Below are 23,448 nucleotides of genomic sequence, written 5' to 3' on the forward strand. Positions count from 1 at the left end.
CTGAAAAACTACAAAAAAGAGGAGGGGGAGAAAAAAACACAGCGCAAGAGCAGAGTAATAGTAACTCCCATCTGGAGTGTCCTCAGAAGGACCCTGTGCAAGTGGCTGCAACAAGAGACATCTGACACAGCTGGTCTCTGGAGAACATTAGAAATGAGTTGGCTTCCTCAGAGTACAAGGCTAATTGATTCATAGTAAAAAACAAACAAGCGCTTTGAAGAAACCCATGCATCCCATTCTCTCTGCTTCTCAAGGATCAGTGATGGAGATAATGAAGGAAAGAAGTTGACCTTAAAAAGCCAACACCCTTTTATCTTGGGAGTAAGAGGATGGCTACAAACAAACTCATGTCATGCGTCTATCTAAATTAAAAACATATTGGTTCAAATGAAAATCTACTAGTCAGACAAGGTTTCCTGCTATGAGAGGAATGTATTCATTTTGAAATAGAGCAAAACCAATCATGAAGCACTATACATCAAGCAGATCACGAAGAAGCCACATTAATAAACATCTGGAAACAAAAAAAGAAGGGATGCTGTGTCAGCTGTGGACTCAAACAGTTATCATAAATAGATGTCAAAGGTATAGTCAGCAACATTTTGATTGTTAGGATGACTGACTGCATATTATTATTATTATTGTAACCCGCTTGGAACGTTGCACTTCAAATGTGTATTCATTATCCATTTGATCCAAGTCAGAAAAACAAGCTGTCTTGACACACAAGATTTAATTTTACTGAATCCAACTCTCTTTAAAAATATATAAGAAAGATTCATCCCAAACTGCACTAAGCATGCCCCAATAAGGATAAGATGGCTTTATAAATCAATGTTGATACAGAATTTGGCTGAATGAATATGGCAGTTGAAATCTCTAACAGCTAAGGCAGTATCTACTGGTGAAGCAGTAGCTAATCAATTATGGCCTCTGCTGCAGACAGATGCCAACCTGAGAATGTAAGAAAGTTTCTGTTTTCTACACCTAGAGCGGCGATGAGCAATCAAGGCTAGCGAGTGAGTTACATGAAGGGCCATCTTTCATCTCAGCAGGCCACAAGATTGTCCTAACTAGGACGGTCTCCCAGGAAGGATAGTTTTGCCAACTACGCTTGCGTATCTACAATTTGCTGGATGCACGGATTGAATCAAAGCAGCGCTTTGACTGGACGCAGAAGGACCATACGACTCTTGAAGTCAGCATTGTGTGCAATCAGCATTCACCTCAGTTCACATATTACTTAAGTAATACTGGTAGGCAACAAAAAATCCAAGCAGACAAACCAGCAGAATCTGGTAACCCTGCCGTGAGCAAGGGTGAATAAAGTATCTCGTGGGACATACATAGAACCCCGCTGGGCAGTATGCTACAAGATACTGCAAAGGGACAGATCCTTCTTGTGTGTCCATTAGGAATGTGAATGTGCCGACTGCAGGCAGGGAGCTGCTCCAGCCCCATGGGGCCCATTGCAGGCAAGTGCTGCTCCCCCTCCCCGGACCGCCCCCCTTCCCCCCCCCCCGCTTGCAGTGGCCGCACCAGCCAGCCATAGCAGCCCTTGCCTGCAGTTGGGCGTGGCGGGGTTGCTCCAGCCCAGCTGTGCCAGCATCCCCCCCCAAATCAGCAGAGCATAATGTTTAACCAGTTAGCCGATTAAACAGGATTTTATATTCCTAATATCCATATGCTATTATCTACTTCAGATAATATCTGTAACATAAGTACTATCCCTGTGTTCTCATTTCCAATTCTGAAAAGAAGCTATGAATTATCTATTGATTTGTAAATAAACATTAAAATAGAGCTATAGCATGGTGTATTTGCTCTTGCTAGATGCATGTCTGTAATGGCGTAAATAATGCTAGAAAAATCCTTAAACTAACAACCAATTTAAAAAAATGCAGTAATATTCCACTGGGAATCGATGTTGGATGTTTGCTGCATATCTACTATATGGGATCAGTTTTTATAGCCCTTTCAATAAATCTGGGAAACATAAATCTGGCTATTTTGAAGCATCCTCTCAGCTGCAGTCACTTCACAGAAGAAACATGCCACTCATTAAGTCTTCGGTTTCATCTTTCTTCATTTTTGTTGCTCTTGTTCTGTGTTATACCCCTAAACAAGATTAGACAAAATTCCCAACTATGGGGGAAAACTGCTGCCAATCAAGCCGCCCGGCAAATACTACCGAATCTGAATGTATTACCCAATGGCATATGAACGAAAATGTCTGTAAAATGATGTTAGACGTACATGGCAAACGATTCTGCCAGTATAATCTTTGCCTTAAGGTTTTACAATTTCAGTCCTGGGGAGATAATACTACCAGAAAATGTATCAAAGAAAAATTGCTCTTTTATTTTGAAATGTATAAAATATACCCCTAAAGAGTCTGCCCAGGTGTACAAAAGTAAGCAAACACTGACTAATATCACCTGAGCTGAGCTTCTTTATCATCACTTCAATTCAGTCTATATCACTCTGAGCAGATAAGCTTTACACTCTGTCCTGAAGGTCAACAAATTTGAGCTTTGTTGGCTCAGAAGTGAAGGTTGCAAATATGTGAAGGCTGATTCCCCACTGAGAATACCTCGCTTCCAGGGCTTACGTTTTTCCGATGAATGTCTACAGTGGTGACAGTACACAGGCAAAACACAGGCGTAATGGCAGTCCCAAACGTGAAACCATGTAATTTAAAACAGACAAATAAAGCATTGGTTTAGGTCTTGGGAGACCCAAGTTCCATTGGCAAATTTCTTGTGTGTCCTTTACCAGGTCAATCTGTGTGTGCCTTATTTATACTGTCTACATCTCACCAATAGGTAGAATTCTTCTCTGCTTCATAGCGACATTCTGAAGATAAATCCATTAATGTTTTTGAGGTGCTTGGCTACACTACAGTGATGAATACCACCGATAAATTACACATTATTTTCAACTCTTAGACACAGCATTAACAGACAGGACATCGGTCACAGTTTAATAGTTAATACCTTGAAGAGACTTTGACTGCTAGGCTCAACCCTCCACTTGTGTACAGTCTTAAACCTCACTACTATCCAGTGCTCTGAGTAACATTGCAGTTCTACGGTGCCCTGACTATAAGGGATAAAAGGTTAGTACACTAGTCTGCTATGTAAATAGGTGTGCAAACTAGCTCTCTGTATCTAAAGCCACTCAACTATCTCAGTGGATGAGAGTAGCCACAAGGCAAATACCTTCAATGTGCAACGATCTTGCCATACAGAAATAGTAACTGTCAGCAAGAAAGACCCAACCAGGCATCAATTCCACCCACATTTCCTTTAAGTACCATTAACAAAAAGATATACCCAGGATATCTTTAAGAGGAAACAGATAGTTAATTTGTTGCACTTCTCTCACAGTTGCATGAAGACGACTTATTTTAGAAGACTAAAATCCAAGAAAGGAAATGAAAAATAAGTTTCCATGATTTCAAGCTCATTCAACACAACCCACTCAAGGGTCATATTGAATGCACCGTTCTCTTGTCCATACAATAGCACTGACCCTTTTACAACACACGGAGAAACTGGTGAAGGGCAGTGGTGGGCAACTGGGCCTATGCATCCCTTGGCTGTCCCCTCCATGCACCAGGGAACTGGAGCCCTGAACTTCCTGCTCCCCCTCCCTCCCTCCAAGCACTTTTGGAGGAGTCATGAATCGCCTAATTCCCGCTCCACCCCTGCTCCTGCCCCTTCCTCCCAGAGCTGGAACACAAAAATTATCCTGGCAACGCTGTACTCTCAAATTCAAAGCCTTTATATTTTAATCACCGAGATCTTATTAAGGTGAAATATCAAGAAAGAAAACGGACTTTGAATCAAGCATTACCAACTGTTCGGGTGTGATAAAAAAATGCTAGTTTCCAAAGAAACTACCTAGAAGAATTGTAATAATTGATTCCTCATATGCAGTGCTAAATCACATCTCATTCTTTTACAAGATCTCGAAAAATATACCTAACAAATTCACTCTGTTCCTCTACCCACTATGTCAAAACTCTTGGCTGTGCCATAGTCTTCTACCCTTATACTACTGCAACTTCCCAAACCCTTACCATGCACATATGCAGTCTACCCAAAATACTATTCTTAAATTCATCTTCTTCTGCCAATGCCTTCACTGCCTGTATACCTCCTTCACGTAAACTTCAAAATACTTTTCAGCCTCTCCTTCATGTTCTGCACATCAGCATCTTATCTCCACAACCCCTTTCAAAAAAGTGACACATAACTTCCTCCATGCTGGTCCTACTCATGGAGTAACCTCCTAGAGCGCCTGAGCCACGTAACTATCATCAAGTTCTAATTTTATCTCTTGACAGCACCAATTTTCACTCCCAAGTTTTTAAACTTTGTTTTATGCTGATTTTGAAATATTACATATACAAGAACAGAACAAGAGAACTTCATAATATTGTACTATGTAAATCAGTGTTTCTTAAACTGTGTCCTGGGGCACACTGGTGTGCCACGAGGCAGGCGGAGGTGTGCCACGGAGAACAACAGAGTTCAAAATGGCCACCCTTAAAGGGGCAAGCAACTTTTTTTGCTTAACGCCCCCCTCTTTTTTTTTTTTTTTTTTTTGCTCAACAAAAAATCCTTGGTGTTCCTCCTTCAAAAAAGAAAAAGAATTGTTTGGTGTTCCTCAGTCTTAAAAAGTTTAACACGCACTGGTGTAAATACTCTCACTAGTTTCAGCACCATTGTCTCTTGTCATTTGTATCATCAATTGACTATAAACTCCACCAGGGGAAGGACTATATCTTTTGTCCTAAAGCACCATGCTGTAGTGTTGGACACAGATCTATTTTTACTTTTCAGCTTAAAACGGAGAACATACTATGTACTTGCTATCAAACCATTAATGCACACATCATACTATAGCATAGCATATAGCATATTATAGTGAAGAAAGAGGTGTTTAAGTTTTAATCAAGACAAAAAACTAGTCAAGGTGCACAAATATTCTCATGCAAATCAGACACACTGCACATCTGCTCTTTCCCCAAAGTTTTCAGAATGAATATGATAGCTAAGTGCAGGTCAGCCCTTACAGAATAGTGTCTAGTTTTTACTGGCATTCCCAGCTGTAAAGGTTTCCTTCAGAAGATAAAGAATCTAAACTAGTGAACTCCAGTTTGCAAGAGCACAAAGGCTCCCTCTTCATTTCCCAAGGCTTACTAGATATTATTGATTATATGACTACTTCAACTTGGAAGGACAACACAAACTTGCATCTTCTAATTAATGGAAAAATAATCCAGATCCTAAAAGAATATCTATAAGTAGTGTCCTGATCTTTTAAAAAATGAATTAAGAGATTTTATTTTCGCCATGTTAAAAGGCCACAGCGAAAAGAGAAAACTCAATATGCACAAATGCTGTAAAAAATAAAGAAAAATAGTTTCTTCTTACTCCCTGTAGTTAGTCATCTTAGGTGTTTACTGTAGTTACAAATGATAGAAGACACAGACAATAGGCTTGTTTACATAATGCAGGGGTGGGGAACCTTTTTTGTGTCCGGGGCCACTGATCCACAGAAAATCAGTTAGGGGGGTGGGTGGGGACACACACAACTAAGAAGCAAAAACAAACCTCATGGATGTGGCCCTCAGCTGCTAAGCCCCCTCCACCCCAAAAAAGAAACTCACCTCACTCATGCAACTTGGGGCAGCAAAGGTTGCCAGATGGTTTAACAAAAAATACCAAACATCCCCCCCCTTCCCCTGCAAAAAAAAAAAAAAAAAAAAAAAAAAACACCCACAAACAAACAAAAAAACCGGAAAAAATCTGTTGAGCCAAAAAAAGGGGGGGGGGGGGAGAGGGGAGACCAAAGTTGTTGATCAAAAATTGACACAGCAAGGGAAAATTGTCCCCACTGGGCTTCCGTCCGAGGGAAACAGGAAATACCAGATGGGGGACCAGAATAGCAGACAGTCCGGGTGAAAGCTGGACACTTGGCAACCCTAAGAAAGTCTCCCCTCATACTCCAGCCCTGGCGGGATGGCAGGAACCAAGGTTCAGTTTCCCCCTTGAGGCCAGATTGACACTTCTGGGGGCCTAGGGATATTAGAATTTTTGGGGCTTCCCTAAGCTCTGGGGTGAGGCCAGAAATTAGGGCTTCAGTTTGTGGGAGGCAGCTGCCTGGGAGCAGACAGAAACAGGATCAATGAAAACAAGATGACATGATGATGCACAGATGCATAAAGAGCAGTGGAAGAAAAAAATGTCCACGCCATCCAAAACAAATGTCTGACAGCAGCCTCCAGACTCAGAAAGGGGAAGATGCAGGGTCTGGGCAGGTGGTAGGGTGCAGCAGTGGGGTGGCGGTGCAGCATCTGGGTGGGAGAGGGCTGCGGGAGAGGACTAGAGTTATAGGGTTCTGAGTGGCAGGGGTCACCTACCTGGCACCACCACCCCCCCCCACTGTTCTGATTGGCCGGGATTCCCAATCAATAGAAGTGATGGAGTGGAGCATGCAAGCCAAAGCAGGGGACAGAGCTTCCCTGTGCTGCCATTCCTGACACAGAGCCACTTTCTTGCCCCTGTCAGGCAAAGCCTGCAGGTCAAATCTAGCCTACAGCCCAGAGGTTCCCCCACTGACATAATGCTTTAGTCCAGGAGTTCTGAACCTTCATTGCTCACAACCCCCTTCTGCTAACTAAAATTAGTAAACATTCCCAGGAGAGGGGACTGAACCTTAAATCTGTCTGAGCCCCATTACCCTGGTTAGGAGCCAAGTCTGAGCTGCATTGGGCTTCTTCCCCTGTAAGTCTGTCAGCCTTCATGACCCCTGATATCCCAAACCACAGTTTGAGAATTTTGATGTTCATGTTTACTATGTCCTTTTAAAATGGAGAGTTCTTAAGAGTGTTATCTTTTTTTAAATTGGAAATTTGCCCCAGTAGTGTTTTGGCTGAGAAGCCGTATATATATATTTTACGCAATAAAACAAATTGCAGCTCCTTTTTATTAGTTCTATAAATATATCAGTTGAAAGGAACCTATGATCTCAGAGTAAGTCAATGGGTCACAAGTATGTTCCTCTTATCTCTATTTTTTCTATTGTTTAAAAATAGGAAACAGCAGCATATGAAAATGTTCAGACAAAGATAAATAGTCTAGCTCCAACAGGAGAGTCAGGAAGCTGAAGTTCTAAAAAAGAGTCATCCTAAATCTACCCCAACATGCCTAGATATTGTTGGTGCCTCCAAAATAGGAGTCATTTTAATATGTCATATCTAATGCCTAGGAAAAACACAACAAGACTGAGTTCAGGCTAAATTCTGAATCGCCTGCCATGTATGGATTAACTTTAATGTGACTAACATTTTCTACAGTTCATCTTCTTAAACATAAGGGTAATTACCCCCATAGTGCTTTACTGCAGAAATAAATAGCAAGAAAGTCTGACTAGATCCAGTCCTGAGACACACCAGCTTGATTCAAGACCGTCAATACTAGGGATGTTAAAAATCATGTAATAGGGTATCCGTATAACCACTGAAAATCTCAGCAGTTATACCAGGTCTGGGCAAAATATGGCCCACAGGCCAAACACGGCCCACCAAGCCACCGGATCTGGACCACAGAGGCAGTGGGGAGCCCCAGGCAGGCTCCTCAGCTTGCCCCGCAGCCCCTCATGCCATGCAGAAACAGGGCTTCAGAGCTCCATTTCCATTTTAAAACTGGATGGGAGGAGGGAGTTTTAGGAGCCGCCCTGCCCCACCTCTAGCACATTCCCATTGGCCGGTTTCTGCCAGAAACCGGCCAATAGGAGCTGTTTGTTAGAATAACAGGCAGCTAAGAAGAATCACACCCCCCTCTCCTGGGCTCAGTTATTCATGAAGCACATGGCCATGCAAGCTGGCTGGCTGGGAGGGAAACATTTTAAGTTCTGCAGGCAGGCAGGCAGGCAAGTTTGGCAGCTGACAAGTAAGTCTCTTGGCCACAGCCTGCTTCTGGCACCCCAGCCCTTTCCTGCCCCAACTCTCTGCCCCCCCACACACCCCCAAACTCTGCCCCCCTCTTACATCCACACCCTCTCCCAGATCTTGCACCCCAATTTCTTGACCCAGATCACAATCCCCTCCTACCATAAGTCATATCCCAAACCCCTGCACTCCCAGTCCCCTGCCCTAGTTCACAACCGCCTGCTTCATCCCAACTCCCTCCCAGACTCCAGTCTCCCTTCTGCACCCCAGTCCCTTACCCCAAGCTCCCTTCTGCACCCAACCTCCATTCCAGACTCCACATCTCCTCCATTAATATCATGGAATAGTGTGGCCCTCGACCACTTTCCAAAATCTTGGAGTGCCCCCCCGGCAAAAATGATTGCCCACTCCGAGTTACACAGTTACCCACGTTGTGGGCTCTGCAGTATAAAGTTGAGCTTTATATTGCAGAGCCTTCAGGGAAGCCACCTCCCCAGGAGTGGCGTGCCAGCCTTTGCCCACCTGGCGTCACTGCCCTGCTGCAACAAAGCCACCTCCCCAGGAGCCGGCTGAGTGTAACCGATACCAGTAACCAACAAGCAACAGCTTATCAGTTAAATGGTTATTGGACATACTCTAACACACACCAGGAAAAGAACAGAGCTCCCAATACAGCAAAGTCCAACTACTGTGGATGTTGCAATAGCACAAGAGGCTTTCATCTCCCACGCCCTCAAAGGCACTTGCATCCAGCCAGTGTAGGCAAAACTGTCTGTCAAGTGGATATAGCCAAACAAATCAGGGAACACGCCAGGAAATTGACTCAATCTAACATTGGGCTTAGGACTGCAAGTTAGAGCTGGCCTCCTGTGGTGAGAAGGGCTGCAATAAATCCTCCTTGGTACAGCTATCCACTTACAATTTGTATAAAGCTTATTTATTTACAACCTTATCTTAAATTAACGTCTGGTCTTTAAATGGTTACAAAGGACCTAACGTGACCAGTTTTGCCTTTAATATATTTAATTCCTACTTTCTTTGCCATTTGACTCGCTTAAATTAGTTTTAACTAACATGGTAGCCCCAAGAACTCATAACCAGGTTGGACTCCATCATGTTAGGCATTGTACAAAGGACAGTTCCAAAGAGGCCTCTTATCTTCCAACTCAATTGTACCAGGTACCAGAATTCTAGTTCGCTCATTCATTTTGAGGTAAAATTAGTGCACCTGAAGAGGAACTTTTCCATAGATTTTAGAGTTGTTGCTCTTTTCACATTTTGAAAAATCCATTTATTTTTAGTCACCCATCTGCACAGAAGAATGAGGAACTCTTCAATCTACATAGAGATTACTCCTTTCCCCACCCTAGCAATCTCTTCTTCCCACACACGAAGGATGTGTCCACACCGCTGACACGATTGGAGGAAAAGTGTCCTGGAATGCTTTGCACTAGTGTTTATACTATTGCTAGCAAAAACTGAGCTGCACCATTGCTGAAAAACAGAAAAGACGTTTCTAGATAAGAAGGAAGTTGTCAGCACGTGAAGATGAATATACAAGAATTAGCAGATTCAATTTATGCACATACACAAAATGCTATGATATTTATTACTATCACTCTTCAAAATTAAGTTTAAAATAACTAACTTAAAAACAAATTTGACAATCGTTACTGTAAAGTTTTCAACCTGATTAGACAGAAGATAAACCTGGCAAGATCTGATTCTTCCCCCATCACACAGGGCATTTCACACGAACGCTTCAATTCCAGCTGCATCATTTTTAGAGAGTCTATGGACAGTCCACCAGCCATATTGTTCAATATAATTGTGCATTTTTACTGTTGATATTGAGCAGTGGCAGGCAAAATACAGCCCAGGGGCCAGATGGAGCCTGCCAAACATTTTCCTTTGGTCCTCCATGATGCTCCAGGATGGGGCCAGAGGAAAGTGTCCTGGGGCAGGCAGTCTGCCCTCCTGCAAGCAGGTTTCTGCGTACCTGCAGGCGGGTGTCTCCTTATGCTACCCCCGTACCTAGGACCATTCTCACAGCTCCCATTGGCCAGTTTTGCATCAGCTTTGAGTGGCGGGGCGCCACCATGGCATGCAGGCAAGCTACCAGCCTTGCTGTGCTGCTGCCTGGGAGCTGCCTATGGTAAATGCCTCCTGGACAGAGCCAGAACCTGTACCTCACACTGCCGTATGCACCCCAAACCCCTGCTCCAGGTCAGAACCCCCCCCCTGCACCCAAACTCCCTACCAGACCCCACATTACCTCCTGCATCCCAATCCCTGCCCAGAACTCACTCCTGAACACAAATTTTGTATCAGATCCCATACTCCCTCCATTAATAAAGAAATGCTTCCCCATATCATTTGACAAAATACTTGGAGTGCCCCCTCCTTGCAAAAATTATATTCCACCCCTGGTACTGAGGGTGCAGCGATTTCAGCCTGTGTGTTTATTTTTTAATTGGAAGGGGGTTGATTTGAAACATCTGTAGTGCTCCAGAATCTCTCATCACACACAAAATTGTCTCTACATGGGAAATATTATGGCTCTTGGTTCAGACTAGACAGAATCTTCCTTCTTACTCTAACTGCTCATGTACTATGACTCTAAAGTGAGGCATCAATTTCTGCACATGTTGAAACAGATTATACTGGAACATTAGCTGCATCTCAGAACTGGTTCTTGGAAACAGCATCCCACAATATTCACATGACTTGTGTTTCATGCACAACTAAATCCATCACACTGACAAATAGCATATTTGCTGTATTCAGATACCAGGCTTGGAGAAATCAGATTTTGGCATTGACGCTGTCCTTCAGTAAGGGCATTACATGTTCATGGGTTTAGGAGGTCATCAGCCATTAATTTAAGCATAAACAGTCAAATTTTCCACACACACAAAAAGCAGAAAAAAATAAGCTAAAGATTAGCTATTGAAGTTAACCCAGGAAATACAGAAATAGTTAGATTATGATTTAGATAGATAACAGTGAGGACAAATAAGTTCTCAGCATCTCTCTGAAATCACATCCCAAACATTGTGAAGCCCTATTGCATTCACACTGTTGTCACACAACTTTCATACCTCAGAGACCAAAAATTATTATATACTGTGACTGAATCCTCTTCTCTGTGCATCCAGATGAAATTTTACAGGTTCCACAATTGAACTGGTTCTCTTGGATACATGCAAGCTGAGCAATATGAAGTTACAAAACAGAGATGCACAAAAATAATCAAATCTCAGTAAGAGGGTGCAGAACTTGTTTGCTTTTAAATAATTATTTCCACTATTTGAATCAAGTCTGAGATAACTACCTTTCATGTTGAATATTCCAATAGCATATTTTATCAACGCCTCTCCTTGCCATGACAGAAAACTGTACTTATTACATTAGATACGCTTCCCACTCATTTATTCACAGTGAAATAGTAATACTTTACTAGACAATACAGACAGTAAGGCTAGGCTTTCTGTTCCCCTTTCTCTTAGCTATGCCACTGTAGTTCTTCAACCAACTGTGCAAGTCTTTAATGCTATAAATAACTAAAATATGTTACACATTTGTCACTTGTAGATTTGAAATCCATATTTAGTTGTGTACACACATGGCACTGCTTTAACTTGACTTACTGCCCACAAACTTAGATCAATCTATGAGAGAACCACAAGTGATCATAAGCAACCTGAAATATTTACTGTTTAAACAAAATTCTGTAGGAAGGAGAAGACAGGTTACCACCACCAGATGTCTTCATCTGAAGATAAGAACAAGCAATTGCTTCGTTCTGATACCAATTAAAAAAACAAACAAACCCTGCAGCTCTTGGGTTACAAAATTCACTTTTATTGAACAATCATGTTTGCAAGCATAGATAACTTCCATAGCCTTTGAGCTACTTGTACTGGTACCCAGGCAAATCAGACTATTTCTGCTTGCATGCAAGTGTCAGACATCACAAAACAGGACATACAATGTTACTATCAACAACTAATGGTTTATACCAGGGCTAATTTTGAAATTGCATTACTGTTTCCACTAATACCCAAGGTTGCATCCTGTAACAATCAGATAGCCTGGTGCCAGACAGTCTCCCCATAAGTACCTTCCCATTTTGCTCTGCGACTTGACCTTAGGAAAAATTCTAAGCAAGTATACAGATCAGTGCTAAACTGCTCTTTTCTGTACCTCTTCATACTGACCTTCTAAAACCCCGTTTGCTATGTTCTGCAGTTACAAGCTGATACTACTGAAAGGAAAGAGGGAAAGATTTATGGGTGTAGCTTTGTTGCTAAGTACCACTTTGAGTAGCATGATAAAGATAAGACAACGATCATCTAATCTCCCAGCTCTGTCTACTAACAGTTTCAATGTGAGGGACAATGATCTTTTGGATATGATGCATCTTCCATAGGAATGGTGGCCCAATTTCCCCATTGATACCCAACAAAGACCAATTGCGGTGGATCCACAAGGGATGTGAAAGTGTAATTGTTTACATGGTTTAACCAATGAACCTGGACTCATAGTTAATGTGCACGGTTATACACAGCCTCCCCTGCCTTGGTGCTGGGGAAGAGGCAGGAGCCCCTACGTGTGGGGAGACAGCTTAAAATCCAGTGCATACCAGCTCCCACAGCGCCGCTTCCCACTGATGCTTCTGATACAGAGGCAGCAGGATTGGACAGTAAGTGGGAGCTGTCTGCCCCCACCATGTAACCACTGGAATTTTCAGCAGTTACACGATTACATAATTAAATGCATTTTAACATCCCTAGTATCCACTAAAATGAAAAGCAGTCCATTTGTTTCTCAGCCAGTAGGTGAGCTCAGGCATCACAGAGATAACATCTTTGTGCTGCAGGAGCGATACTACTAACTAACAGAGAGAATGACACTGGCATCAAAGACCACTTGTTCCTAGTCTAGATGGTTAGAAACAACTTGGGGCATCTGGTCAGGATCCAGGGGAATAGAAGTAGCATCCTCTGGAGTGAAACCATGAGGACAAGACAGGTTCAATGTAACCAAAGAACATGTGAAGTCCTTTGAAACGCTTTGGCTACGTCTACACTGGCCAGTCTTGCGCAAACACATATGAAAAGAGGTGCGGCAATGAATATCGCCATGCCTCATTTGCATACTTAATGAGCTGCCATTTTTTCGTAAGGGACTTTTGTACAAGAAGGAGCAGTCTACACTTCTCCTTCTTGCGCAAAAACCCCTTGTTGCGCAAGAGCTGTTCTGCCGCTTATTTTCAGATGGAATGACTCTTGCGCAAAAGCCCCTTGCTCAAAAATGGTGGCTCGGTAAGTATCCAAATGAGGCACGTGATATTCATCGCTGTCCCTCATTTGCATATGTTCTTGCGCAAGACTGGCCAGTATAGACGTAACCTTGGAGTTGGATTAGGTAGAGGTAATATAACAATTGTGTATTCAAGTATTGCAACCATTAAGAGCGGTCATTGGAAGGAAAGCCAGATCCTGCCTGGAGTAATCTTTGCTTAGAGCAGAGGCAAGTAACAGGAGTAACTATGGGAAGGTTTGCTTTGAGCAAATAGCAAGGAAGGCTGAACTACAGAAAGACAAATAAAGCACTATTCCACTATTTAGACACTGGTCATGAGACAAGTTTCATGATGTTTTAACTCAGCGCACATACTGCTGCTAAAAACAAAATCAAAGCCTGGGAATAGGATGGGCATACTAGTCAGGTTTATTTTAGGAGGTTACATACCAGGGAGGGTTTGAGAAAGAATAGGAAATAACACTTGTACACCAGCCAAACTGCTAAAGATTTTAATATCCTTTTCCAGATTCTCATCAACCTTTACTATAAATAATACAGATGCCAGTAGTAACTAGGGAGCCTCAGGACCAACCATATCAGTATCTTCCAGGCCTTCAGTAATTCATTAATTGTGTGGTAATCAAAAACCCTTCTGGCAAGGAGAGCAAATGAAGCACTGTGCACACTTGTATCCTGTACTTGACTACTCACAACACAATAAGTTTAACTGCAGATTGTTCCATGATAACAGCTTTGTATTTGTTGGGAGTCTAGGGTACTTTAAATTGAACATCCTGTATTTGACTTACACAATTTCAGTACAAAGGGTTTCAACGTACATCTTGACATTTTAGCATTTGTTTGGAAAAATCACGGGGTATTTTAACTAGGGTATTCCTGCCAAGAGATTTGTAAAACTGATGTTTTTAAAAACCTATGCTTTCCCTCCCCCCGCCCCAGAATGAATTGGTGCTACTAAGAACCCTTTACATAGGGACAGTAAACCGTTGCAATCAACAAAAAAGAAGGATCAATGTAGGCACTACACATTTTTGTCCTTTCATCATTTTGCAACCTGCTGCCAACTCTGTTGGAATCCCTTGCAAGCCACTTGACAATGGGGAGTGTAAACAGCAGCACATTCTGAAACCTAATCTGCAGGGTTGTTTCTGACAACAGGGTTTGCAGCTAAACAGAGCTGCTATTTCAAAAGGGGGGGGGTAGATAGGGAGAGAGCAGAGGCTGTGTTAAGGAGTTTGGCTTTACATACACACTCTAAAAAGTTACTGTTTTCCTTAGTCACTTGCACAGAGTTGATGGAGAAAGCTCCCAGCGAGGTCTCAGGCAGCGCTATATTGGTTTGATGACAGGCTACAGCTTGGCAGTAAAAGGCAACCAAAGCACCTGTGTGAACGTGATGTCAGGAGCCCCTACAAACAGACGAGCCACACCACATCACTCCGCCCAGCCTGTGAGGGGAGAACCCCTCACTCCACGCTTCCAAAATCCGAGAGGGGCAGCGAGTGCCACTCACGCGGCCACTTTGCGAGGCTGATTCCCAGCCTCTTCGTCCTCCCCTCGCCTGCGCCCAGAGCGCATGAAATTGACCCGACGGTTTGTGCTGGGGCTGGTAGGCAGCTCCCCAGGCCAACAGCAGCGAGCCCACAGAGAGCGGGGACTTGCCGGGTGCCCCCGGGGGAGAGCGCGGTGACGGGGGGGTTGCCCAGCGCTCGGGGAAGAGTAGGGGGGGGTTCCCCGGGTGGAGAGCGAGGGGGAGGGGTTGCCCGGGGGGGAGCGGTATCCGGGGAGGGGGGGTTGCCCGGTGCCCGGGGGGGAGCGGTGTCCGGGGGGGGGTTGCCCGGTGTCCTGGGGGGGAGCGGTGTCCGGGGGGGGGGGGTTGCCCGGAGTCCTGGGGGGGTTGCCCGGTGCCCGGGGGGGGAGCGGTGTCCGGGGGGGTGTCCTGGGGGGGTTGCCCGGTGCCCGGGGGCGGGTTGCCCGGGGGGGAGCGGTGTCCTGGGGGGGTTGCCCGGTGCCCGGGGGGGGGAGCGGTGTCCTGGGGGGGTTGCCCGGTGCCCGAGGGGGGAGCGGTGTCCTGGGGGGGTTGCCCAGTGCCCGGGGGGGGGAGCGGTGTCCTGGGGGGGTTGCCCGGTGCCCGGGGGGGGGAGCGGTGTCCTGGGGGGGTTGCCCGGTGCCCGGGGGGGGGAGCGGTGTCCTGGGGGGGTTGCCCGGTGCCCGGGGGGGGGAGCGGTGTCCTGGGGGGGTTGCCCGGTGCCCGGGGGGGGGAGCGGTGTCCTGGGGGGGTTGCCCGGTGCCCGAGGGGGGAGCGGTGTCCTGGGGGGGTTGCCCGGTGCCCGAGGGGGGAGCGGTGCCCGGGGGGGGAGCGGTGTCCTGGGGGGGTTGCCCGGTGCCCGGGGGGGGGAGCGGTGTCCTGGGGGGGAGCGCCCGGTGCCCGGGGGGGGTTGCCCGGCGCCCGGGGGGGGTTGCCCGGTGCCTGGGGGGGAGCGCCCGGTGCCCGGGGGGGGGGGGGTTGCCCGGCGCCCGGGGGGGGGGGTTGCCCGGTGCCCGGGGGGGTTGCCCGGCGGCGGCGGCCCCTCACCGTAGACCCGGGCCCAGCCCTGCTGCTGGCACAGCGCCTCCAGCAGGATCCGGTCCATCACGCCCGCGGCGGCCCCGTCCAGCTGGTCCGGCTCGCGTCCCGCGAAGGGCTCCTGCCCCCAGGGCGCGGGCTCGCCGGCGGCGCCCGGGGGCGTCTCCATGCCGCGGGGGGCGGGCCGCCCGCTCGCTCCGGTCACTGCGCGCCCCGGCCCGGCCCCATGGCCCCGGCGCCCCCAACGGCCGCGGCTCGCGCTCCGGCCGCCAGAGCCCCGACGGCGGCGGGCGGCATCCCAGGGAGATAGGCAGGAGCAGCGGAGAGCCGAGCGCCCGGCCGCATGGACCAGCGGCGGCCGGAGCGAAGCCTCCGCCAGGCCGGAGTAATCGCCCGCCGAGCCATCCACCTCCCTCCAGCCCGCGCGCGCTGCCCCGCGCAGGGGCGCTGCAGGGAGCTGGGGTTTGAGCGCAGGCAGTAGCTCAGCGCCCGCGCGGCGCACTCGGGCAAGCGCCCCCCCCCCCCCGCACTGTGCGCAGCTCCCATCAGATCCCAGCCTTGCAGCTCAGCCCCCTCTGCCTGCCCCAGCCAGAGACCCCAGCAGCCCCGCTGGGCTGTCCCTGGCCTGCCTCATGGGGGGGTCCTGCTGGCAAGTCCTTTCTCACGCCTGTTTCCCCGGCATATCCCTCATTGCAAGGGTCACCGGGCCCTGGGGCACCCCGGGAGCCAGGCAGAGACCAGTCGTGGGCGCGGTGCCCGTCTCACAGCTATGAACATTTTCCTTTCATCCGCAGGCCCTGTTACGTTACGGGGGCAAGGCGGCACTGTTGCAATGCACGCTGCACGGGACAGCATCTGCAGGCGGGTGGGACACAAGCCAGGGCAAAACGTGGGGGCTTTGACAACAATGCCCATTATCCAAAATGTTAGAATCCTAAGGATGGAAGAGACCTCAGGAGGTCAGCGAGTGCGACCCTCTGTCCAAAGCAGGACCAACCCCAGCTCAATCATCCCAGCCAGGGCCTTGTCAAGCCAGGCCTTAAAAACCTCTCCGAATGGAGATTCCACCACCTCCCTAGGGAACCCATTCCAGTGCTTCACCTCCCTCCTAGGGAAATAGTTTTTCCTAAGATCCAATTTAGACCTCCCCCACTGCAACTTGAGACCATTGCTCCTCACTCTGTCATCTGTCACCACTGAGAACAGCCTCTCTCCATCCTCTTTGGAACCTCCCTTAAGTTAAAGGCTGCTATCAAATCTCCCCTCACTCTTCTCTTCTGTAGACTAAATACGCCCAAATCCCTCAGCTTCTCCTTGTAAGTCAGTCATGTGCTTCAGCTCTCTAATCATTTTGGTTGCCTTCCACTGAATCCTCTCCAATGCGTCCACATGCTTTCTTTAGTGGGGGATCCAGATGTGGCCTCACCAGTGCCAAATAAGGTGGAATAATCACTTGTCTAGATCTTCTGGAAATGCTCCTCATAATGCACCCTAATATGCCATAAGCTTTCTTGGCTACAAGGGCACCCTGTTGACTCCTATCCAGCTTCTCATCCACTGCAATCCCCAAGTCCTTTTCTGCCAAACTGCTGCTTAGTCAGTTGGTCCCAGCCTGTAACGATGCTTGGGATTCTTCCATCCCAAGTGCAGGACTCTGCACTTGTCCTTGTTGAACTTCATGAGCTTTCTTTTGGCCCAGTCCTCCAATTTGTCAAGGTCACCTAGACCCTATCCCTACCCTCCAATGTATCTACCTCTCCCCCAGTTTAGTGTCATCTGCAAACTTTCTGAGAGTGCAATCCATCCTCTCATCCAGGTAATTAATAAAGATGTTGAACAAAAACCAATCCATGGGGCACCCCGCTTGAAACCAACTGCCAACCAGACATCGAACCATTGATCACTACTTATTGAGGCCAACAATCTAGGCAGCTTTCTATCCACCTTATAGTCCATTTATCCAATCTATACTTCCTTAACTTGCTGGTAAGAATTATGTGGGAGACTGTATCAAAAGCTTTGCTAAAGTCAAGGTAAATCACATCCACCAACTTCCCCATATCCACAAAGCCAGTTACTTCATCATAGAAGGCAATCAAGTTGGTCAGACATGTTAAGTAGTCACGGAAGTTAAATAGCTGCTAACAACAACTACGAGAAGATTTTTTAAATAGTCTCACACCAGCAGGGCCTTCCTCCCTGGATTCCTCAAATTTCATTCCTAGCTTTTGTGAGATCACCATTTCACTAATGCTCCAGTATTCACAGAATCTTCTGGGGTTCTAGGCAAGACCTGACTTTTGAATGCAAAACACAAGCATAACCAACCTCTCTCTATAACATACTAGAAGATTTATCCAGCGTTGCTCAGATCCTTAACTCAATTAATTTGTTCTTCATTTCTGTCATTGCTGAGGGGTGGGGCTAGGGATGAGGGGTTCAGGATGCAGGCTGCCTCGGGGAGAGAGGCCAACCCCAGCCCTCTCATGGCAGCAGGATGTGGCCAGGTGAGAAGCACCTCTCCATGGCCACTGCAGCTCCAGCGGACAAAGCTGGAATAGGGGTGTATGTCCCCCGGCTCAGACAGACAAACAGACAAACTCTTTCCAATATATAGCAGACAGCTGTCTCCTTCTCCACCTCTGCCTCCTGCTGCCCCAATGGAGTTATAGCTGTTCCAGTCCCCGTCTGAGCCCCTTATTGCTTCCCTGTAGTCATTATATAATATAACTGTCCCTTCTTTCCATCCGATATATCCTTTCTGCCCCAATGTGGTCATTATATAACAGAGCCTTCCCTTTTCATATTATGAGAACCAATCCCATTCCAGGCACATCCCATTTTCCTGGCACACCCAACCCCTGACCTTGCTTTAAGTTATGATAAAAGGAAGCTTCCTACCAAATTTAGTGATCCCAGCTATTACTATTTAGGGGGAGTTCTTGAACAGACAGACAGACAGATGGACAGACACACTCTCAGACAGAAAAACTCTCAACTATATAGTAGATAACGCTAGTTTCTGATGTGCACTGGTTGCCTGTAGATTCCCAATTGAAATACAAGATGTTGACTTAAACCTATAAAATCCTCACTAGTTTGAGATTATTATTTTGAGTTCACTGACACATTTTTAAATATATATTTAACTTCAATTATACGCTTGGGCTTTATGTTTTAACCTTCCAGATCCTTCCAATATGCTTGAAAGAAAAGGTGCAATTTGGAGTGTAGGTGGCATGGAAAGGTCATTGGATTGATTCAGTTTATTGCTATTAGTGGGGATAGGCTTTGTTGTTTGTTTGTCCTGAATCTCCATATACTTCGGTGATCTCATGAGAAGGGGTATAAAAGTGCCCACAGCTTAAGATGGATGCTTGAGCAATCACAATAAATAAATGATTGTAAACATACAATAGTCTTTCTTTTCCCAAATGGAACTTTGTAATTTTCTTTTTTTGTCTGATTTTTGTTCCTTCACTATAAATCTGTGGTTATCAGTTTCTGGCGATTATTACAAACTGGGTGACTTCATCCACTCCCATAGATGTAGCAACTATTTCTGTGCTGATGTGCTTTAATCTTTTTCCTGGATGGCTTACTCACAACTGAAACTCATCATGACTAAAGGTTTGTTCGTTCATTTCTCTCTCTCTATATATATATACACACACCATCCCTCCCCCTCGTTACTAGAGTCATTAAACAATAAGGTATTTAAGGCTTCCCCCTAATTTCTCCTTCCTCTCCCTTGAAGGCTGCTTCTGCTTTTTGGCCTGCCAGAGACTGATGCTAGTTCTTTGCCCAACAGCATCTCAGTGGTCCCTTCCCCTGTTTCCTGCCAGCTGCCTCTCTCTCAATAGCAGCTGGCAGCAGCTCCAGCTCACTGCTGTAAACAGCGGAGAGGTAGCTGAAGGGGAAGAGAGAGGGGCCACTGTGGCAACTGAGAGAAACAGAGGAGAAGCAGGCAGGGAAGGAGGGAAGGATGTGGCTGCTGAGGTCCTGCCAAGAGAAAGAAAGAACAGCATTTTAAATAGCTGCCTATTGCTGCCCCATCATCCTGCAACATTAGGTAGAACTCAGTGATTCAATACAATCCAGGCCAGGCCAAGGACCGGTTGATGGTCTGGGTTTAATCAGCCCACTCTTTTAAAATTTTAAACTAGTGTTCCAGAACTAGCTGCCTGTCATCTACAACATATAGTTGAGAGTGTTTGTCTGTCTGTCTGTAAGTCTGTCTGTCCAAGAACTCCTCCTAAACTGTAAGAGCTACCAACTCTGGTGTGTGGCTTCCTCTTAATGAGGCTTAAAGCAAGGTCAGGGTTTGGTGGTGCCAGGACAATGGGATGTGCCTGGAATACGACTGTTTCTCATAAAATGGAAAGGGAGTGGTCTCCTAGTGGAGACAGTTATACTGTAAAATGACTACAGGGGGCGGGTGCACTAATAAGAGAGGGGCTGGCTGGGGGGTGGGGCTCTGGATGTCACCAGCCACCATGCCCCCCCAGCTGCCCAGGCATTGTGGTGTCCCCATGGCCCCAGCCAGCTCCAGTGAGCCGCCACCTTGGCCAGCCCTGGTGAACCACCAGCTAGGCAGTGTGGCTTCCACTGCCCTGGCCAGCCCCCAGGACCTGCCAGCTAGACAGCACAGACCCTCTTGCCCTAGAGAGCTGCTCGCCCTAGAGAACTGCAGCATAGCCCCTGCTGCCCTGGCCAGCTCCAGGGACTTGCTACTCCCACCCACTGCCCTGAGTCCCCCTCACACCCAGCATCCTGCCTTGACTCCTGCACCCCCCACATTCTTCCCTGAGAGTCCCATCCCATGCATTGACCTCTGCACCTCCCACCCTCTTCCCTGAGGCCCACCCCTGCCCAGCTTCCTGCACCCCCACCCCATGCCCTGACTTCTGCACCTCCTACCCCTGCCCTGAATCCCCCACCTCCTGGTCTGAGCCCTCTGTAAGGACCTGAACAATGCCGGGTCAGTGTGCTAGTAAGAACATAAGAAAGGCCATATTGGGTCAAATCAATGGTCCATCACTGCTCCTGGCCAATGGGAACTGTGGGAAGGGGTGTCCTGGTCTGCGCTGCTTCCTGCAATTCCCATTGGCCAGGAGTAGTGATCCATGTCCAATCAGAGCTGCAAGCACCTGTACCTGCAAAGGCACAGGTATATAAACGGGTGGCGGCTCGCCAGGGGCTAACCCTAGCTAGCTGCCTCCATCTTATTGCCCACCCCTGATATCGAGTGTCCCCCTTTAATAAATCCTCCTCTAAGGGATATGTCTGTCCAAACTGCGCACTCCTCCACACCTTTGGGCTTTCCCCCAGCACTTAGTTTAAAAACTCCTTTGCGACCTTTTTAACGTTCTCTGCCAATAACCACCATCTGTTTAGCCCTAAAACAACTAACAGAGAACAGAATGACTTATTTCTTTTTTATCTAGTCTAAGAGTGAGAACCATGGTGCTTGGCACTTGACATAGTTCAAAGACACTTTTGGTGCAATAGAAACAATTAAGACAATAATAAAATAAAATAATGAACGTCAATGATGACAAAAAATAGTAAAGCTGACACTGCAGCCGTCGTGGTAGCAAAAAATAGACATATAGAGTAAATAAAGATGTCCTAGAAACCAGAGACACCAGATTTCATCCTCCTTAGCTCAGCTGTTCTGAGTTGGAAATCTAATGCAGTGGGGATTTATGCAGGCGTACATTTATAGTAATTCAAGCCACATTGACAGAATTTCCTATACATAAGTGAGAGAACAGGCCCCTGAGCTGACATATTACATTAACATTACGTTTATCAGTGAACTCACAGGCACTGATTACAATAAGGCTGGGTCCTTGTCAAACTTAGATAAAACTCTGAAGGGACCCATATATCTTTTGCCAGTGAATCCAGTAGTTCTACCTCTTGAAGCAGAAAATGAGATACACAATCCTGTACTGAGACGATAAGACTTCAGACCTTCTTCCACGAAAGAGATTTGACATCTCCGGGCAACCGTCCCTTAGTGGAAGGATCTGATCTCTTTATGGGAAGATCGTACCCTGCTACCAAGCTCTGAGACTTCTCCTGGAAGAGATACAGGGCCTGATTCTGATCTCAGTTATGTTGCTTTTACACTGGGGGTAATTCTACTTTACTCCTTCCTGGTTACACGGGGGTAATTGAGGCCTCATTCGGCCCCTGAAGCCAGAGTTGTTGACTCGAATCCCACGATGTGAACTCGAGTCCCACTTAAGTCGCCTAGATGACTCAACGTGAGACTCCACTCAGGTTCATTGTTTGTGGCTTGAGACTCGACTGGATGAAAACATTTTGTTAAATCGACTTGGTGAAAAAATTGTCCAAAAATGCCGATATTGATGGCTTGTACGAAAGTTTCTTGACATTTTTTAAATTAAGACTTGAGACTCGACTTGGGACTTGAATTGAAAGTGACTTTAGGGACTTGAGACTCGACTTGGACTTGACAATAACGACTTGAAGACAACACTGCCTGAAGCCTTCAGGGAGAATCCTCTGTTCTCCTTGTCCCTGGGACTGAGATGATCTCCAGGGGGAAACCTTCTTTGAACTGGGACAGAGGATAAAACAAACTGATTAAAAACCCCAGTGCTAGAGAAGGTTAAGTATTAAAGAACCAAATCCCAGTTCTAACTGCTGCTGTTCCCTTCATCTCATGCCAACTGCCTCCAGGATACACTTGCTGACAGAATTTCTACCTCACAAAAGAAGTTCCAGTGTGTGTGGGTTTTTAAAATTCAGGCTGTCAGTCCTGGAATTGGAAGCAGGGAAACAGAACAAAGGCAAACAGGGTTTGCTCCATCTCTCGCTGAACTCAACGGCAATGCTCCTATTGGCTTCAGTAAGGCATAAACGAGTCCTCACGAAGCTTGATGTATCTGCAACTTACAGCATCAAAAGGTCTGTTCCTCCACCTCGCATGCCTAAGAAGGTATTTTCATAGCATGGCTTCTCCACTAATGTCTTGTTTTAGCCTCCAAATATTAGTAAGTCTAAAATATTTATGCCACATCGTTAGCCCCATAGTGTCATTTTAGCAAAATTATAGTTTTCACTAATGGACAGAGCAGAAGGTCAGAGTAACCCCTGACACAAACACATATTGCTGTAGTGCTCAATGGTTTCTCATTGCTCAGCATCTTCCTCCATTTCCAAACTTGCGTGTCCCACTACATTAAGGCCCTTGCTGGGATGTGCACAAAGGCACGAGTCCTGAAAACATGAACTTGTGATAACTTGCTCTCTCAACACTAGGATCTCCTGCGTCACGAGCTCGTGACCACAAGTCTCGGCAACGGGAGTGGTGCCCAAATCTCCACCTTGGTGGGAAAGGGTGGGAGAGTGGGGAATTGAGGGGAGGTACAGATCATGCATTGAAACAGAGAAGGAGAATGACTGTGTATTTTAGAAATGTGCATCTGTCTGTCCGTTTATGACACCTATGAGTCTGTTTGTTCAAGAACGCTTCCTAAATGGTAAGAGCTAGAAGCACCAAATTTGGTAGGCAGCTTCCTCTTATCGTGACTTTAAGCAAGGTGGGGGTCTG

The 23,448-nt window shown here is 46.5% G+C and overlaps 1 protein-coding gene across 3 annotated transcripts in view; it reads right to left on the reverse strand.

Annotated features, from left to right (window-relative positions):
• Positions 1–16,172, reverse strand: part of RASAL2 (RAS protein activator like 2) — a 246,919-nt gene extending 230,747 nt beyond the window's left edge. For 2 of the 3 annotated variants that reach the window (XM_075936874.1, XM_075936873.1), the window contains exon 1: positions 15,870–16,170. In XM_075936874.1, the coding sequence (XP_075792989.1) occupies positions 15,870–16,029 (160 nt within the window). In that variant the 5' untranslated portion in view covers positions 16,030–16,170. Of the gene's footprint in view, positions 1–15,869 lie in introns of all 3 variants that reach the window. The other variant, XM_075936872.1, reaches the window with a different exon arrangement.
• Positions 16,173–23,448: the final 7,276 nt, after the last annotated feature.

Source organism: Pelodiscus sinensis, chromosome 9 (assembly GCF_049634645.1).
Source record: "Pelodiscus sinensis isolate JC-2024 chromosome 9, ASM4963464v1, whole genome shotgun sequence".
Lineage (NCBI taxonomy): Eukaryota > Metazoa > Chordata > Testudines > Trionychidae > Pelodiscus > Pelodiscus sinensis.